General features: G+C 40.9%; 2 protein-coding genes across 3 annotated transcripts; one reads left to right on the forward strand and one right to left on the reverse strand.

The window, feature by feature from the left end:
- Positions 1-508: 508 nt before the first annotated feature.
- Positions 509-2919, forward strand: LOC104421897 (uncharacterized protein At3g28850). The gene is made up of 2 exons (XM_010034049.3): positions 509-1001; positions 1333-2919. Exon 2 carries the CDS (start codon positions 1368-1370, stop codon positions 2667-2669), a length of 1302 nt encoding a protein of 433 aa, XP_010032351.1. The 5' UTR covers positions 509-1001; positions 1333-1367; the 3' UTR covers positions 2670-2919.
- Positions 2920-5351: 2432 nt separating this feature from the next.
- LOC104421896 (binding partner of ACD11 1) lies at positions 5352-10897 on the reverse strand. Of its 2 annotated transcripts, none has more exons than XM_010034047.3 (5): positions 10745-10897; positions 9071-9230; positions 7174-7249; positions 6773-6886; positions 5352-6104 (listed from the first exon to the last, which is right to left on the reverse strand). In XM_010034047.3, exons 2-5 carry the CDS (start codon positions 9184-9186, stop codon positions 5646-5648), a joined length of 765 nt encoding a protein of 254 aa, XP_010032349.1. In that variant the 5' UTR covers positions 9187-9230; positions 10745-10897; the 3' UTR covers positions 5352-5645. The 2 variants fall into 2 exon arrangements, with proteins under 2 accessions (XP_010032349.1, XP_039159688.1); XM_039303754.1 differs by lacking the exon at positions 10745-10897 and adding an exon at positions 9404-9523.
- Between the last annotated feature and the right edge of the window lie 1132 nt (positions 10898-12029).

The raw sequence follows: 12029 nt of genomic DNA on the forward strand, positions 1-12029 counted from the left end.
GACATATTTATTTCAAACTTTTTTCATAATATAAAAAACTATGAACTTTTATCCTTGTGCACGTTTATCGTAAACTATATGGCATTTTGATCCTTTTTTTTTTCTTATTCTTTCTTCCCTTTGCCGGCCATGGCAGAACTAACGAGGGCGACCCTCACCCGACCTAGCCGAGGGCCACCCTCGCCCGACGCCGGCGAGGGCAGCCCTTGCTTGACTTCGGCTTCCCTTGGTGGAGTAAATGTATCACGATTGGCAAAGTTTGAAATTTTTCATGTCAAAAAAAAAAAAAAAAAAAAAATTGAGGCAAATTTGTCACTTTGAGTAAAGTGTGGGGTTTTTTTGTTGTCTTTTTCCTAATTTTTTTGTTTTATCCTCGTGAGACCATTTCGTTCTATTTTATAGTACGTGAATATCTCAAATTCACCGGTTCTCCCCGGCTGGGACGCCACCCCACCATCAGCAGCAGGAGGAGGCCACGTATAAGATGGGAAAAATCTCTCAAAAATCCAGTTCAAAAAGAGGAGGGACCCTGTGAAGGCTGTTGGAGCTCATCTCTCCCGGATTGAACGAGTCTTCGCCCTCGTTATTTGACTTTAGAGTTCGCAGTTTCACATCTCTCACCCTCTGCTTTTGGCCGTTTCCCTCTGTTGAATTCTCCAAGGGAGGCCCCCGCTTACGCCCCCTTCCCTTCCCCTTTTGACCCTCGCCCCGCTCGAAGTTCCTTCCTCGCAATCATTCCACCCGGGGGTGGCGGTCTCCAAAACAACTTTCCCCCAGATCTCCGAAAGTCCACAAAGAACGCGAGTTCCTCTGTTCCCGTGGCCTGCCAGAGGACCGACGATCCATCCGAGTTCTTTGTTTTCTCTCGCGAGCATTGCCCTTCTGATGGTTAATTCAGTGCGGGGGAACAGAGTGTTCAATTGGGTAGGATCGTATCGGTTCTGATCGGCTGCGGGCTTGTCGGAATCGCAGGGATCATTCGACGGGACCAGGCTTTGAAGGTGGGTTCAGCTTGGTTTAACCCAAGATCCGATTTTGTTTCTGGTCTTCTCTTCTGTCGGCTGAGTTTTTTTTCTTGAAACTTTTCAATCTGCTTCTATAATTTGATCACTTTCTTGGTTTTTGATAATGCTTTTGTTATTTCCTTAAGTGCTGTGCTTTTTTTAATGGAGTCTGCCGCGGAACCTTCCCCTCCCAGCTCAAACAGCTGGGAATGTCTGTTTTTATTAGTACTACTAAAGAAACGACCCCTTTATTTATTGTACCCTTCTCTTTATAACCCCCGTTCTTTATATTCGAGTCACTTGTAACCTCTGTCCCATTGCTTTTCAGTTCGACTTTTTTCCCCTGTTTTCTGGGCGTGCACAATGGGTTGCGCGAGCTCGAAGCAGAAGCGATGTCGGCACTGCAACGCGCTCTCCTCGCCCGTGCGCCGGAGCTATTCGATCCACGGCGATCATCTGCCTCAGAGCAGAGATGATAGCTACCATCTTGTTGCTCTTAAATCCAGCACGCTCGGTTCTCTCAAGATTGACCCTTCTTATCAAATCACCAACCACGTGGAGAAGGTGATGGTGGCCGATGTTGGTGATCACAAGATGTGCAACGGGAGCAATGGTGTCATTGAAAACGGTGTAAAGGAGTTCGCTATGGGACTGATCGAGGCCAAGACTTGGTCGAACATGATCGAGGAGAAAATCCCGAAAGTTGTTCCGAAAACACCAATCAGGACTCCGCCCGGCGAGCCGGAGACGATCAATGCGTGGGAGCTGATGGAAGGCCTGGAGGACATAAGCCCTTTCCGGTCGCCGATTCACATGAGGAGCTTTTCTTTTGATGCGGTCAGGACTCCAGTTCATGCCCCGGCTGATCGTCTTAAATCAAGGTTCCTAGAGAATGGCGTGGTTTCCCCCAAGCCCATGTGGCTGCAAATGGCTGATGGCGACGGATTGGACTCCGAAGCTGTTGTGGGTTTCGATCCTGAAGTCATTTCCACTTTCAGGAAGTCACTTGAAGAGCTTTCACCTGATCATCCGTTTCATTTGCAGTCATTGGATAATCAGGAACGACTGTCCATGGCCGGCCAAGATTCATTGCCTATGGAAGCATCTGAAAATAAAATAGCCAATGGTACTGACCACGAGTATTGGCCGCGTGGAAAGGAGAAGGTGATCATCTACTTTACGAGCCTTAGAGGGGTTAGGAAGACATACGAGGATTGCTGTCATGTTAGAGTCATCTTGAAAAGCATCGGTGTACGTATCGACGAGCGAGACGTGTCGATGCATTCGGGGTTCAAGGAAGAGTTGAGAGAGCTGTTGGGTGATGGGGCTTGTGGGGGTGGATTGCCAAGGGTGTTTGTGGGAAGCAAGTACATTGGCGGAACCGAGGAAATCAGGTGTATGCACGAAGAAGGACAGCTCGAGAAATTTCTCGAGAACTGCAAAATGGTGGATGATGGCAGCTGTGGCAAAGGAAACAGCGGTGCATGTGAGGCATGCGGTGATATTAGGTTCGTGCCTTGTGAGAGGTGTTCCGGCAGTTGCAAGATATATTGCGACGGCACTAGTGAAGAAGATGCGGAAGAAGAGGGAGATGAGTACGGGTTCCAGCGTTGCCCAGATTGTAATGAGAACGGTCTCATACGCTGTCCGATATGTTGTTATTAGCTTCAGGTGGCGATGAGTCAATGACAATGTATTGCCCCACACGTATTTGCAAATTTTGGGTGTTCCTTGTTTGAGTGAATTTTTGTACAGAGAGAAGATGATGGATTTTTGGAAGGTAGATTACATAAGAAAGAAATTGTTATAGTAAGTTGATCTTCTAATCACATGATCTGTTAAATTTTGCTTTTCTATTTTGTTTGGCAGAGACTGTACACTTGCTTTTTGTTTTTACCAAAACGAGGTTTGTACACTTTCTTTCTTTACCCAAGGATTTCCAGCTGATATTGCATAAAAAGTTGGATGGGATGGTTCAGTTCTGACCACAAACGGTGAAAACTTTGATGGAGTTTGTTCAAAGAATTGCAGAGGTTAAATGCACGCCCCTCTTATGACCGGCGTTGGTTGTCAGTTGAATCAAAATTTTTGCCGACTCTTCATTGAAGTTTCTTTGGAAAAGGAAGAATTGAAGATTCTTCAATCTGAAGAGTCAGCACAGCTTGTCAAAGGCTCCACAAAAGAACAGTGACAGATTCTAGAGATCTGACTGTCCTATGGAAGATATGAAATAAAAGGAAAAGAAAAAAGGAATAGGACTTAGGAGACCACCAAATTCGACTTTGTTGATTGTTCGTAAAGTGATGTATGTTGGAGTTGTTCAGGTCTCAATGTTTAATATTTTGGACATGGAACCGTTTGACTTCTTTGCTTGCACCGAAATGCAATCCGGAACGCCATCTCATTCTGCTGGACAAGCAGATTAGGTGAGCAATGCATAATCTTGGGTCAGCCTTGGCGGTGACCATAAACTAAAAGAGACACGGTCAATCCCAGTATTCTTTTGGACTCGGTTCGTGAGGCAGAAGATGGAGAGGTTGAATGAGTAGTTGCCTCCATTGCTGTCCCCGTTTAAAACAGATGGGAACACAATTCCCCATTGATGAAGTGTACAAAAGCCAGCCACCCCAACGCTCAATTTTTAATACTCCTACGCCTCCTCAACCGAAAAACTGCAGACTGGGCATTCACTAAGATCCATTAAATATAACCCTTGAGTTTCTCTTGTATTAAGCTTTCTCTGAAATCATGCCATTTGGAGATTATTAAATTCTCAAGCTTCACGTTCAAACTGGTCCCAGAAAATAAACGAGGACCTTTATGTGAGGAACGAAAAGTAAAAAAAAACAAAGGAACGCAAACTGACGAATTTGACCGACGATATCCCGGGCTCCGCCACTAGTGGCCGCGGTCTAAATTGATAATAATAATAATAATTTTTTTTTTGGAACTGTGATACGAGAATATAGGGTGGCGCGTATTTACCAATATATATATATATAGGGTGGCGCGTATAGTCTTGTTAGCCACTAAAATATGCAATGAACAAAGGCATTGCGTTTTCATATGATGCCACTCAGAAAAAGGTGAAGCCACTCAGAAAAAGGAGAAGCTGCTGGGGTCTTTCATGTTAATACCGCCAACTGAGCTGTGCCAAGATGTGCACAATCCTCCTATTACCTTTTCTCTTTATCTTTTCTCTTTGTTCTTCCTTTTCCTTTGGGTGTGAACACCTTCTCAACCTTCTTGGGTCTCATGTCTGATAATAATTCGTTCGAAGCATGTCTGTGTATGTTCATCTTGGCCCGATACACGGAATAGCACGAGCAGCTAAAGGACAGTTAGCAATCTCATCATATCTCGTTCAGATGGTAGAGAACAGTCGAGAATTGTCCAAGAGCAATTTCTAGTGCTGGACCACTCCCTCCTACCGCATTCATGATGAACGAGATAAATTGACAGATGAAAAGAATTAGCGACTACCATGAGATGCTTTTCCAATCTAGTAATCATCACTCACCAACACTCGGATGCCTCTGTTTAGAACACAATAGCTATAGCACGAATGGTTGTGGCCCTTTCAGATGAGAGATGTCTACGCAAGAGGAAGGACTAAATAATGGTGCCTATTCGGCCCGTTTGTCCGGTCTCTATGTGGCCGTATTAGCCAAATAAATTAGTGCAGTCTAGCACATGTCAAAGCATATGAGCATCATGTACTAACTTCTTGACAAATAGAGCAATAAACGATTGCTGATCATATGTTTCTAAGAGTCGTTAAGCGAGCAGTGATCCAATAAGAGATGCCTGATTCCATGACTAACTTGCTACTCCTACCAACTAGACCTTCTGTATGTGAAACATTGTGCGATCAATGGTGTCTTGGAGCTAGGAAACTATAGCGGGTTATGGGAGAATAAAGAAACAAACAATGCAAAGTCAATTAGTGGCAGAGCACTTCCAGAGACGATTTGACCTTGTAATGTGCAAGATCATTCAGGGAAAAACCGGTTTTCAGCTACCACTTAAACAAAAGAATATTGCCGTCCCTTTAATATGAAAGGAACCACTAAGTAGCCACAGTTGGGAGATAGAGATGCTCAATTAGAGAGAAAAAAAAGTACGGGGAGGAAAGAGTAAAAATGTCACTTTATAAAGTTTAGACATCAGAGCATCTCAAGGAGTGGCACTGAACTCTAGGGGTCTCATGTCCACTGCAATTGCCTTCAAAGACCGGTCAGCTGCTTAACTTTCGTGTGTCATATTAATTATCTAGTCAATCTCTAGCTTATTCTCTTACAAGTATACTCTTCATAAAGCATCACCATACTTGACACCCACAAGTTCTGATATACAAGGCAATAGGCATGGTTTAGACATCATATTGGAGACAATCTCTGGCGCAAAGTAGTGATTCATAATCACCAGGTTCTTATTGAGTTTTATGAACACAAAAGGCTGAACTATGCATTTTACCAAAAAAAAAAAGGCTGAACTATGCACAACCAGACTAAAATGTCTCCAATTCAATTGCTATCATAAGGGCATATATAACGCTGCTGAGAGAGCAACCACCATTACTTATTTATCTGCCCAACCGTGATGGGTCAATATATTTTATGGACAATAAAGATCCTTATCTTATTTACTACCATGGTTAGCCAAGTCAGACACAGCTTTAGCTGCTTGATTCAGGACATCTGAAACCCAAAGAGCTCCCTTCGAGAAGTAGCTGCTGTTAACAACTGCATGAGCAGCTGATACAGCTGCTTCTCCTGCAACTGTTGCTGCAACAACAGTGGCAGTTCCTGTTGCGAGGACTGCTGATCTGGTGATATCTGAGACATGGTATTTCTCATCGACGGATCTCACAACTTCCCTGCCTGCAGTTATCTTATCGGTGAGGCCGATTCTGTCACTCAGCTCTGTGATCTTTGCAGCTGCTGTGGATGACACCTGATGTGATTCATCAAAAGCCTTGGCTCTTGTCAATGCATCCTTCCCCAGATCATATCCCTTGGCGATCATTGTCACAACAACTTCCTGTGCAAGTGTCACAGCTTCACTCGGGGAGGAAACCATAGGCATCGCATGAGTGGCCTGTGCATGGAAAAGAAAAAATTAGAGATATCTGAGTGTGAGCATAAATTCAGAACCTAGATAAAAGAAGCCATGAAGTTTTTCTAATTGTGCAAAATCATCAGCTTCACCAAGATATGCGCACTCTAATTCACAATCTGGTTTCACAAGACGATCAAGTTATGCACTGACCTGACTACAGCTTAAAGTACAACTATACAAGCTTCTTAAACATTACAGTCGGATGATCTTGGCTAAAGAAGCAAGCAAGAAAATAAGTTATAATTTCATTTTGGCAATTGTTCTTGAATTTCCTGTGAGCCAACATAGTTTCAACTCAAATGGACTAATTAGCCTTGATTAAATTGAATTTGATGTTCTGTGCCATCACTTCAGGAACATCCCAAAATTCAAAAAAAGAACCTTTGGCATTCCGCCTGTTGGACAAGCATAAACTCCTCAACTTGTTGCATGAAGCACTTAAGCATAGTTGCGCACACAAACAGATACATCACTTTTCTTTTTCTGCCATGCGTGTATATCTCAGACTAGTATACAACATACAACTTCAACCAAACTAAGCATCTTCATTTGATCACGAGTCCAAGCCTGCAGAAATTTGCTAATATTCATTTTGTAAACTGAACCAGCAAATCATCGTTACTGGTATAGTAAAATGATTCAAGTACCACAACACCAGTGACATCATCAGACTTCTGTGAAGGACCAGTCCAAGGATCTGACTCATCTATAAATGCTCCCCAACGTGAAATGCCTACACGTCGGTCTCCAATTGTGGCTCCCTGACAAATCATATCAGTAAAGTGCTTAAAGGGTTTATATGAAGAAACAAGAATTTTCAAAGTTCACCCCACAGGAAAAGCTACTCAACGTACTTCCCAAATTCCCCATGCAACTACAAAGAACTAATGTACTACGTGCAAAACCAGTATCAAACCTCTATAGAAGAATAAGATTTGAGTGGGTCAAGCACCATAACACTTAAAGACCAGGGGGTTTCCAACACTAATTTGAAAAAAAAAGGAGACCCCAGTTAGTTTTCTTTCTTCAAGTGAGAGGGGTCACTCACATTGAGCAATAGAGCAGTCTCCAGAGTGTAAGCATCCTTGAAAGTCACGTAAGCTGTACAAGCATATTCACCAGACCTAGATTTTAAATCAAACATATCTTATCAAAATGAAGATGCATTGTCACTCTAACAAAAACCTAAAGGAAGACCTGAGAGTCATAGACATTGTCTCACTATCAGTGAGATGCAAATCACAGGATTGCCTGCTATTAAAACTCTCTAACACAAAAAGTGGAGTGCCAAATTGTTCTCTAATGGGGAAAAAAGAATTAATCAACCCATCAACGAGTCTAAGTCTCGCAAGTTGCAACCTTCAAAAAGCAAGAATCTGAACAAGTATGTTCACATGTTGAGATGAATAGAATTTGATCCTTTGGGAATACCTTGTCATTCAGAATTTTAATAACAAAATTACTTTGAATCCTGACATATTTCATAAAAGTATTTTATATCAGGTGAATGTCTGGGCTTGAGTAAGAAAATAGCAGCTAGCCTCATTGGTGGAGTCATTAGACACACCATTGAGGAACTGACATAAAAAATGCTAGGTCTTCTCTGACCTCATGAAAGATAATCTACGATCTTGTTGATTTTAAAATATGTCACTTTTGAGTGCCCATCTATAATAGATTAAGCAAAGATAACCAAATACTAATCCAGCCCTTTTTCACTGTTTACTGATAACTGGTAGTACTGAGCATCCAAAAGAGACAATGCCAGCTCCTATTGACTCTTTTTAGAACCATGGATCCACCATGATGTCAAACTAACAGATTTATCAAGTCAAGCAGGCTGAGGAAATGTGCAGAATAACATCCATTACTCACATAAACAGAGCTTGTCTTAGAAATCAACTCAATGACATCCACAAATGTATTATCTTTCTGTTTCATATACGACGCAAAAGATAATGAATAGTAATGAGAAGATCAAATAGGGACCGAAATTCAGCCATTTTTCACTGGTTACTCATAACTAGTAAAACTGGGCATCCAAAATGAGACAATGCCTACTAATTCCCCATGATGTCAAATTAACAGATTTATCAAATCAAGCAGACTGGGTGAAATGTGCAGATTAACATCCATTATTCATGTAAACAGAGCTTGTCTAAGAAATCAAGTCAATGACATCCACAAATGTATTATCCTTCTATTTCATATAAGACGCAAAAGATAATGAATAGTAATGTGAAGATTGGGGACTGAAATTCAGCCCTTTTTCACTGGTTACTCGCAACTAGTACAGTAGCACTGAGCATCCAGAATGGGACAATGCCTATGGATCCCCCATGATGCCAAATTAACAGTTTATCAAGTCAAGCAGACTGGGCGAAATGTGCAGAACAACATCAATTATTCACATAAACAGAGCTTGTCTTAGAAATCAAGCTAAAGACATCCACAAATGTATTATCTTTCTATTTCATATAAGATGCAAAACATAATGAATAGTAATGTGAAGACCGAAATTCAGCCCTGTTTCACTGGTTACTCATAACTAGTAGCACTGAGCATCCAAAATGAGACAATGCCAGCTCTGTGGGACCCTAATTAAGGCCATGGATCCTCCATGATGTCAAACAAACAGATTTATTAAGTCAAATAGGCTGGAGGAAACATAATGTTTCATCCATTATTCAGATTACAAAGCCGACGTCTTAAAAATCAAGCCAATGACATCCAGACATGTTTAACCTGTCTCGTCAAGATAACACAGGAAAATATGAGTAAAGCGGAAACCGTTGTTTCCATATATGTTTCATCCAAGCCACACAAATAGATAAGAAACAATTACTTAAGAGTCCGTTCTTAAAGTTGAAAGGTGATAAAGGAAAAAACTAGTTAAAAAATTTCTTAGATGAATGAGGGCACCCGGATACATGATGGAAAGGAACCTTGTTATTTCAATGTATTCAACTGCACCGCAATGAGCAAAAAAATCATAAACATCCTTTTCTGTAGATCTCGGTGATAAGTTTGTGATTTCAGCAGTATAACCACCCGGATACATGGTTGTGAAATCTTGAAAAAGGCCAGCAGTAGGTTACAATGCACCTGGACAAAGTCAAACAAGCTCATAAGCCTTCATATACACAACCATCAGATCCTTCTAGGAATGCTAATTCAATCTAACACTACATTTCCCATAAATAGGCACAGTAAGCAGACCCATGACAAGAGACATGCAGGCACACAATGTGCACCGGTGGTGGCAGAGATTTGCTTACTCTAGCTGAGTGGTGGTTCATGGTTTTAGCATATCAAGATTTGAACAATGAACATAAGGTTAATGCTTGGTAGTGCTTCCCGAAGCTTCAATCCTTTGTCAGTATGCACCACAGAATCTGTAAGTACTCAACTCATTGGTCCGAGATTTGATTTTGATTGGTCATAAGCAACATAAATATTTGTATGGTCTTAGAGATCAAGGAGGTCTATTTTCACTGGAGTACTTGGTGGTTTTATAATGTGGCTCGATCAGGTAAACTAATACCATGCAAGTGTCCCTCCGCTCATGTAGACATTGTAGGGGGCACCGGAAAAAGACTTTGACTAGCATTCACAAACTATTATAAGCTACCAATACCACAAATTATGAAATCACACGCTCCTTCACCTCACGATGATGAAGTTCCTCTTAACCATTTGGAAGAATAAAATGAAATAATTCATGACAAAGATTCCAGAAAGTGATGGTCATCTATATCCAAATTCTTATAAATAAATGAAACTAGAGAAGCTCCCAGAGCACACAGATTGCATTTAAGAAAAATCAACATCTTCTTATACTTGTCCACCTTTGCTGGGCGAGCAATGTCTGTCACCTAGCCAATTCTCCTGTTGGTCGGAAAATTTTAAATACAAATAGTTTCAAGAAAACCTTTTTTTTCCCCTTCCAGCATCATTCACAGTAATAAAAAAATTACTCTTCTCTACCATCCTAAGGAAGCAGGGGGTATTGGGTGTATACATAGAAATTTTCCTCTCCCTTCATTCTGCTCATAAAGACGTCTTCCACGAGCGGAGAGCACCAAAGAAAGCGTCCCTCCAGGTAACTAAAGGCACTTGGTATTACAACAATCGACGGAGTTCACCATATGCAACACCCAATCAGAGTGCACCGCATTATTCCATATACTGATTTTCTCAGTGCTCAGGTCAACCGAGTAGAATGAGTAAAGGAATACTACGGTCAAAGTATCAAGATCGACATCGAAGAGCCACCTTCGAGGTAAGCAAGAACAGGCTAAACAGTCGGGCGAACTCAATCCGCAACAGACGCAAAGCAGTAAAAACCAATCTGCGAATCCCATGATTCTGATATACAAAAGGGGGGGAAATATACACTCAGTTCGCTTTATCCGAAGAATCTCAATCAGCCCAAGTCAAACACGAAAATGGTCCGAACCACTAGGTCTCTCAGAGCGAATCGACATACTTCTAGTTTAGAAAAGAAAGAGCAGAAGAATCCCAAAAAACCCAGAACAGAAACAGAACCCACGGATTAAACGAATTCGCCGTTCATCAACGCTGGAAGAAGAAGAAGGAGAAGAGAAGACAATGCATACCTTGTATCGTCCGAAGTGGGCTGAGAGAGAGAGAGAGAGAAGAAGAAGAAATGACCAGGCAATCGGCTAAGAGAGTGCCAGACTTCGCGCGTAGAAGTAGAACAATGACAAGGAGCCATGAGCAGTTCCGCGCGTGTGATGACGAACCGGTACAATGGGCTGTGCTGGATGCCTCACTCAGTTTTCAGCTTTCCTTACGGCTGCACGATGAAAAGTAAAATGGATAAATATTAAGATTAACCTCAAATTGATATTTTCATGATAAATTTACTTCAAATAAATTTTTTTCGTCACAAAAATCAAATGATACATTTATAATTAATTTATCCAAAACAAATTTTTAACCATAAAAATCCTAAAATGATACATTTATGATAAAATTATTCTTGATTAAAGTGAATTAATATTACGAAAAATGACAAATTTGTACACCTGTGAGAAATAGAGAGTAAAACTTTAAATTGATATATCCGTCAACTATCACATGTTATCAAACTTAATAATTTGATAATAAATTTAACAAAAATTAAATGATGATAAATTTGTCATAAGTATACTAGTTCGAGATTTTTGGTGGTAAAAAAATTAGTTTGGCGTAAAATTTCACAAATGTATTAATTTGGGGTTTCTTATTATATCAATCCTAAGGAAAATGATAAAATGTGGAAGGAATCAAATGATCAAACACATACCAATTTCTTATTATATCAATCCTACGAACTTGAGGTGTTGCAACAACGTTTAGCATATACAAACTTAATTAATGTTTAAAGCTCAATTGCTTTCAATATTTGCATTAAAATCTCTCTCGTTGCTAGCCTGACCCTTGACCGAAAACCCCGCTTGACCATCGCCGCTGCTGCAATGTAGCTCTGCCGTTCGAGCGAGCGTGCTGAAAGAAAGTGGAAAGAAAGAAAGAGGGGCTGGGCTGATGAGGGAAAAAGGTTGGGCCCAAAACAAAATAAAAAAAATGGGCCTGAGAAAGAAAGAAAGAGGGTCGGGCCAGGGGAAAGAAAAGAAAAGAGGAGAGGGGTTGGGGTGCACTGGCCTTGTTTTGTTCTTTCGTTTTTGATTAATAATTTAATCAAAATTTTAAAATAAATACTATTACTATTTGCAAGTACACTCAAATATCGATTTTTGCTAATTCTATTTTTGATGACTTAGGGCGCGTTTGGAACGTTTACGTTAAAAAATTGTTAGGGAATAGAAATAGAAAAACTATTTCTCGCTCCGGAGAACAATTTTTGAACGAAAGAAGGCGTTTGGTAAACTTGTTCCGAGA

This window comes from Eucalyptus grandis, chromosome 10 (assembly GCF_016545825.1).
Source record: "Eucalyptus grandis isolate ANBG69807.140 chromosome 10, ASM1654582v1, whole genome shotgun sequence".
Classification (NCBI taxonomy): Eukaryota; Viridiplantae; Streptophyta; class Magnoliopsida; order Myrtales; family Myrtaceae; genus Eucalyptus; species Eucalyptus grandis.

What these genes read in the sequence shown, in the direction of transcription:
- LOC104421897 (XM_010034049.3), top strand. Translation starts at nt 1,368, where the DNA reads ATGGGTTGCGCGAGCTCGAAGCAGAAGCGATGTCGGCACTGCAACGCG.
- LOC104421896 (XM_010034047.3), bottom strand. Translation starts at nt 9,186, where the DNA reads ATGTATCCGGGTGGTTATACTGCTGAAATCACAAACTTATCACCGAGA. An exon ending in GAATACATTGAAATAACAAG is followed by an intron (nt 7,250 to 9,070) that starts GTTCCTTTCCAT and finishes TTTAAAATCTAG; the next exon opens with GTCTGGTGAATATGCTTGTA. An exon ending in AGACTGCTCTATTGCTCAAT is followed by an intron (nt 6,887 to 7,173) that starts GTGAGTGACCCC and finishes ATGATTTGTCAG; the next exon opens with GGAGCCACAATTGGAGACCG.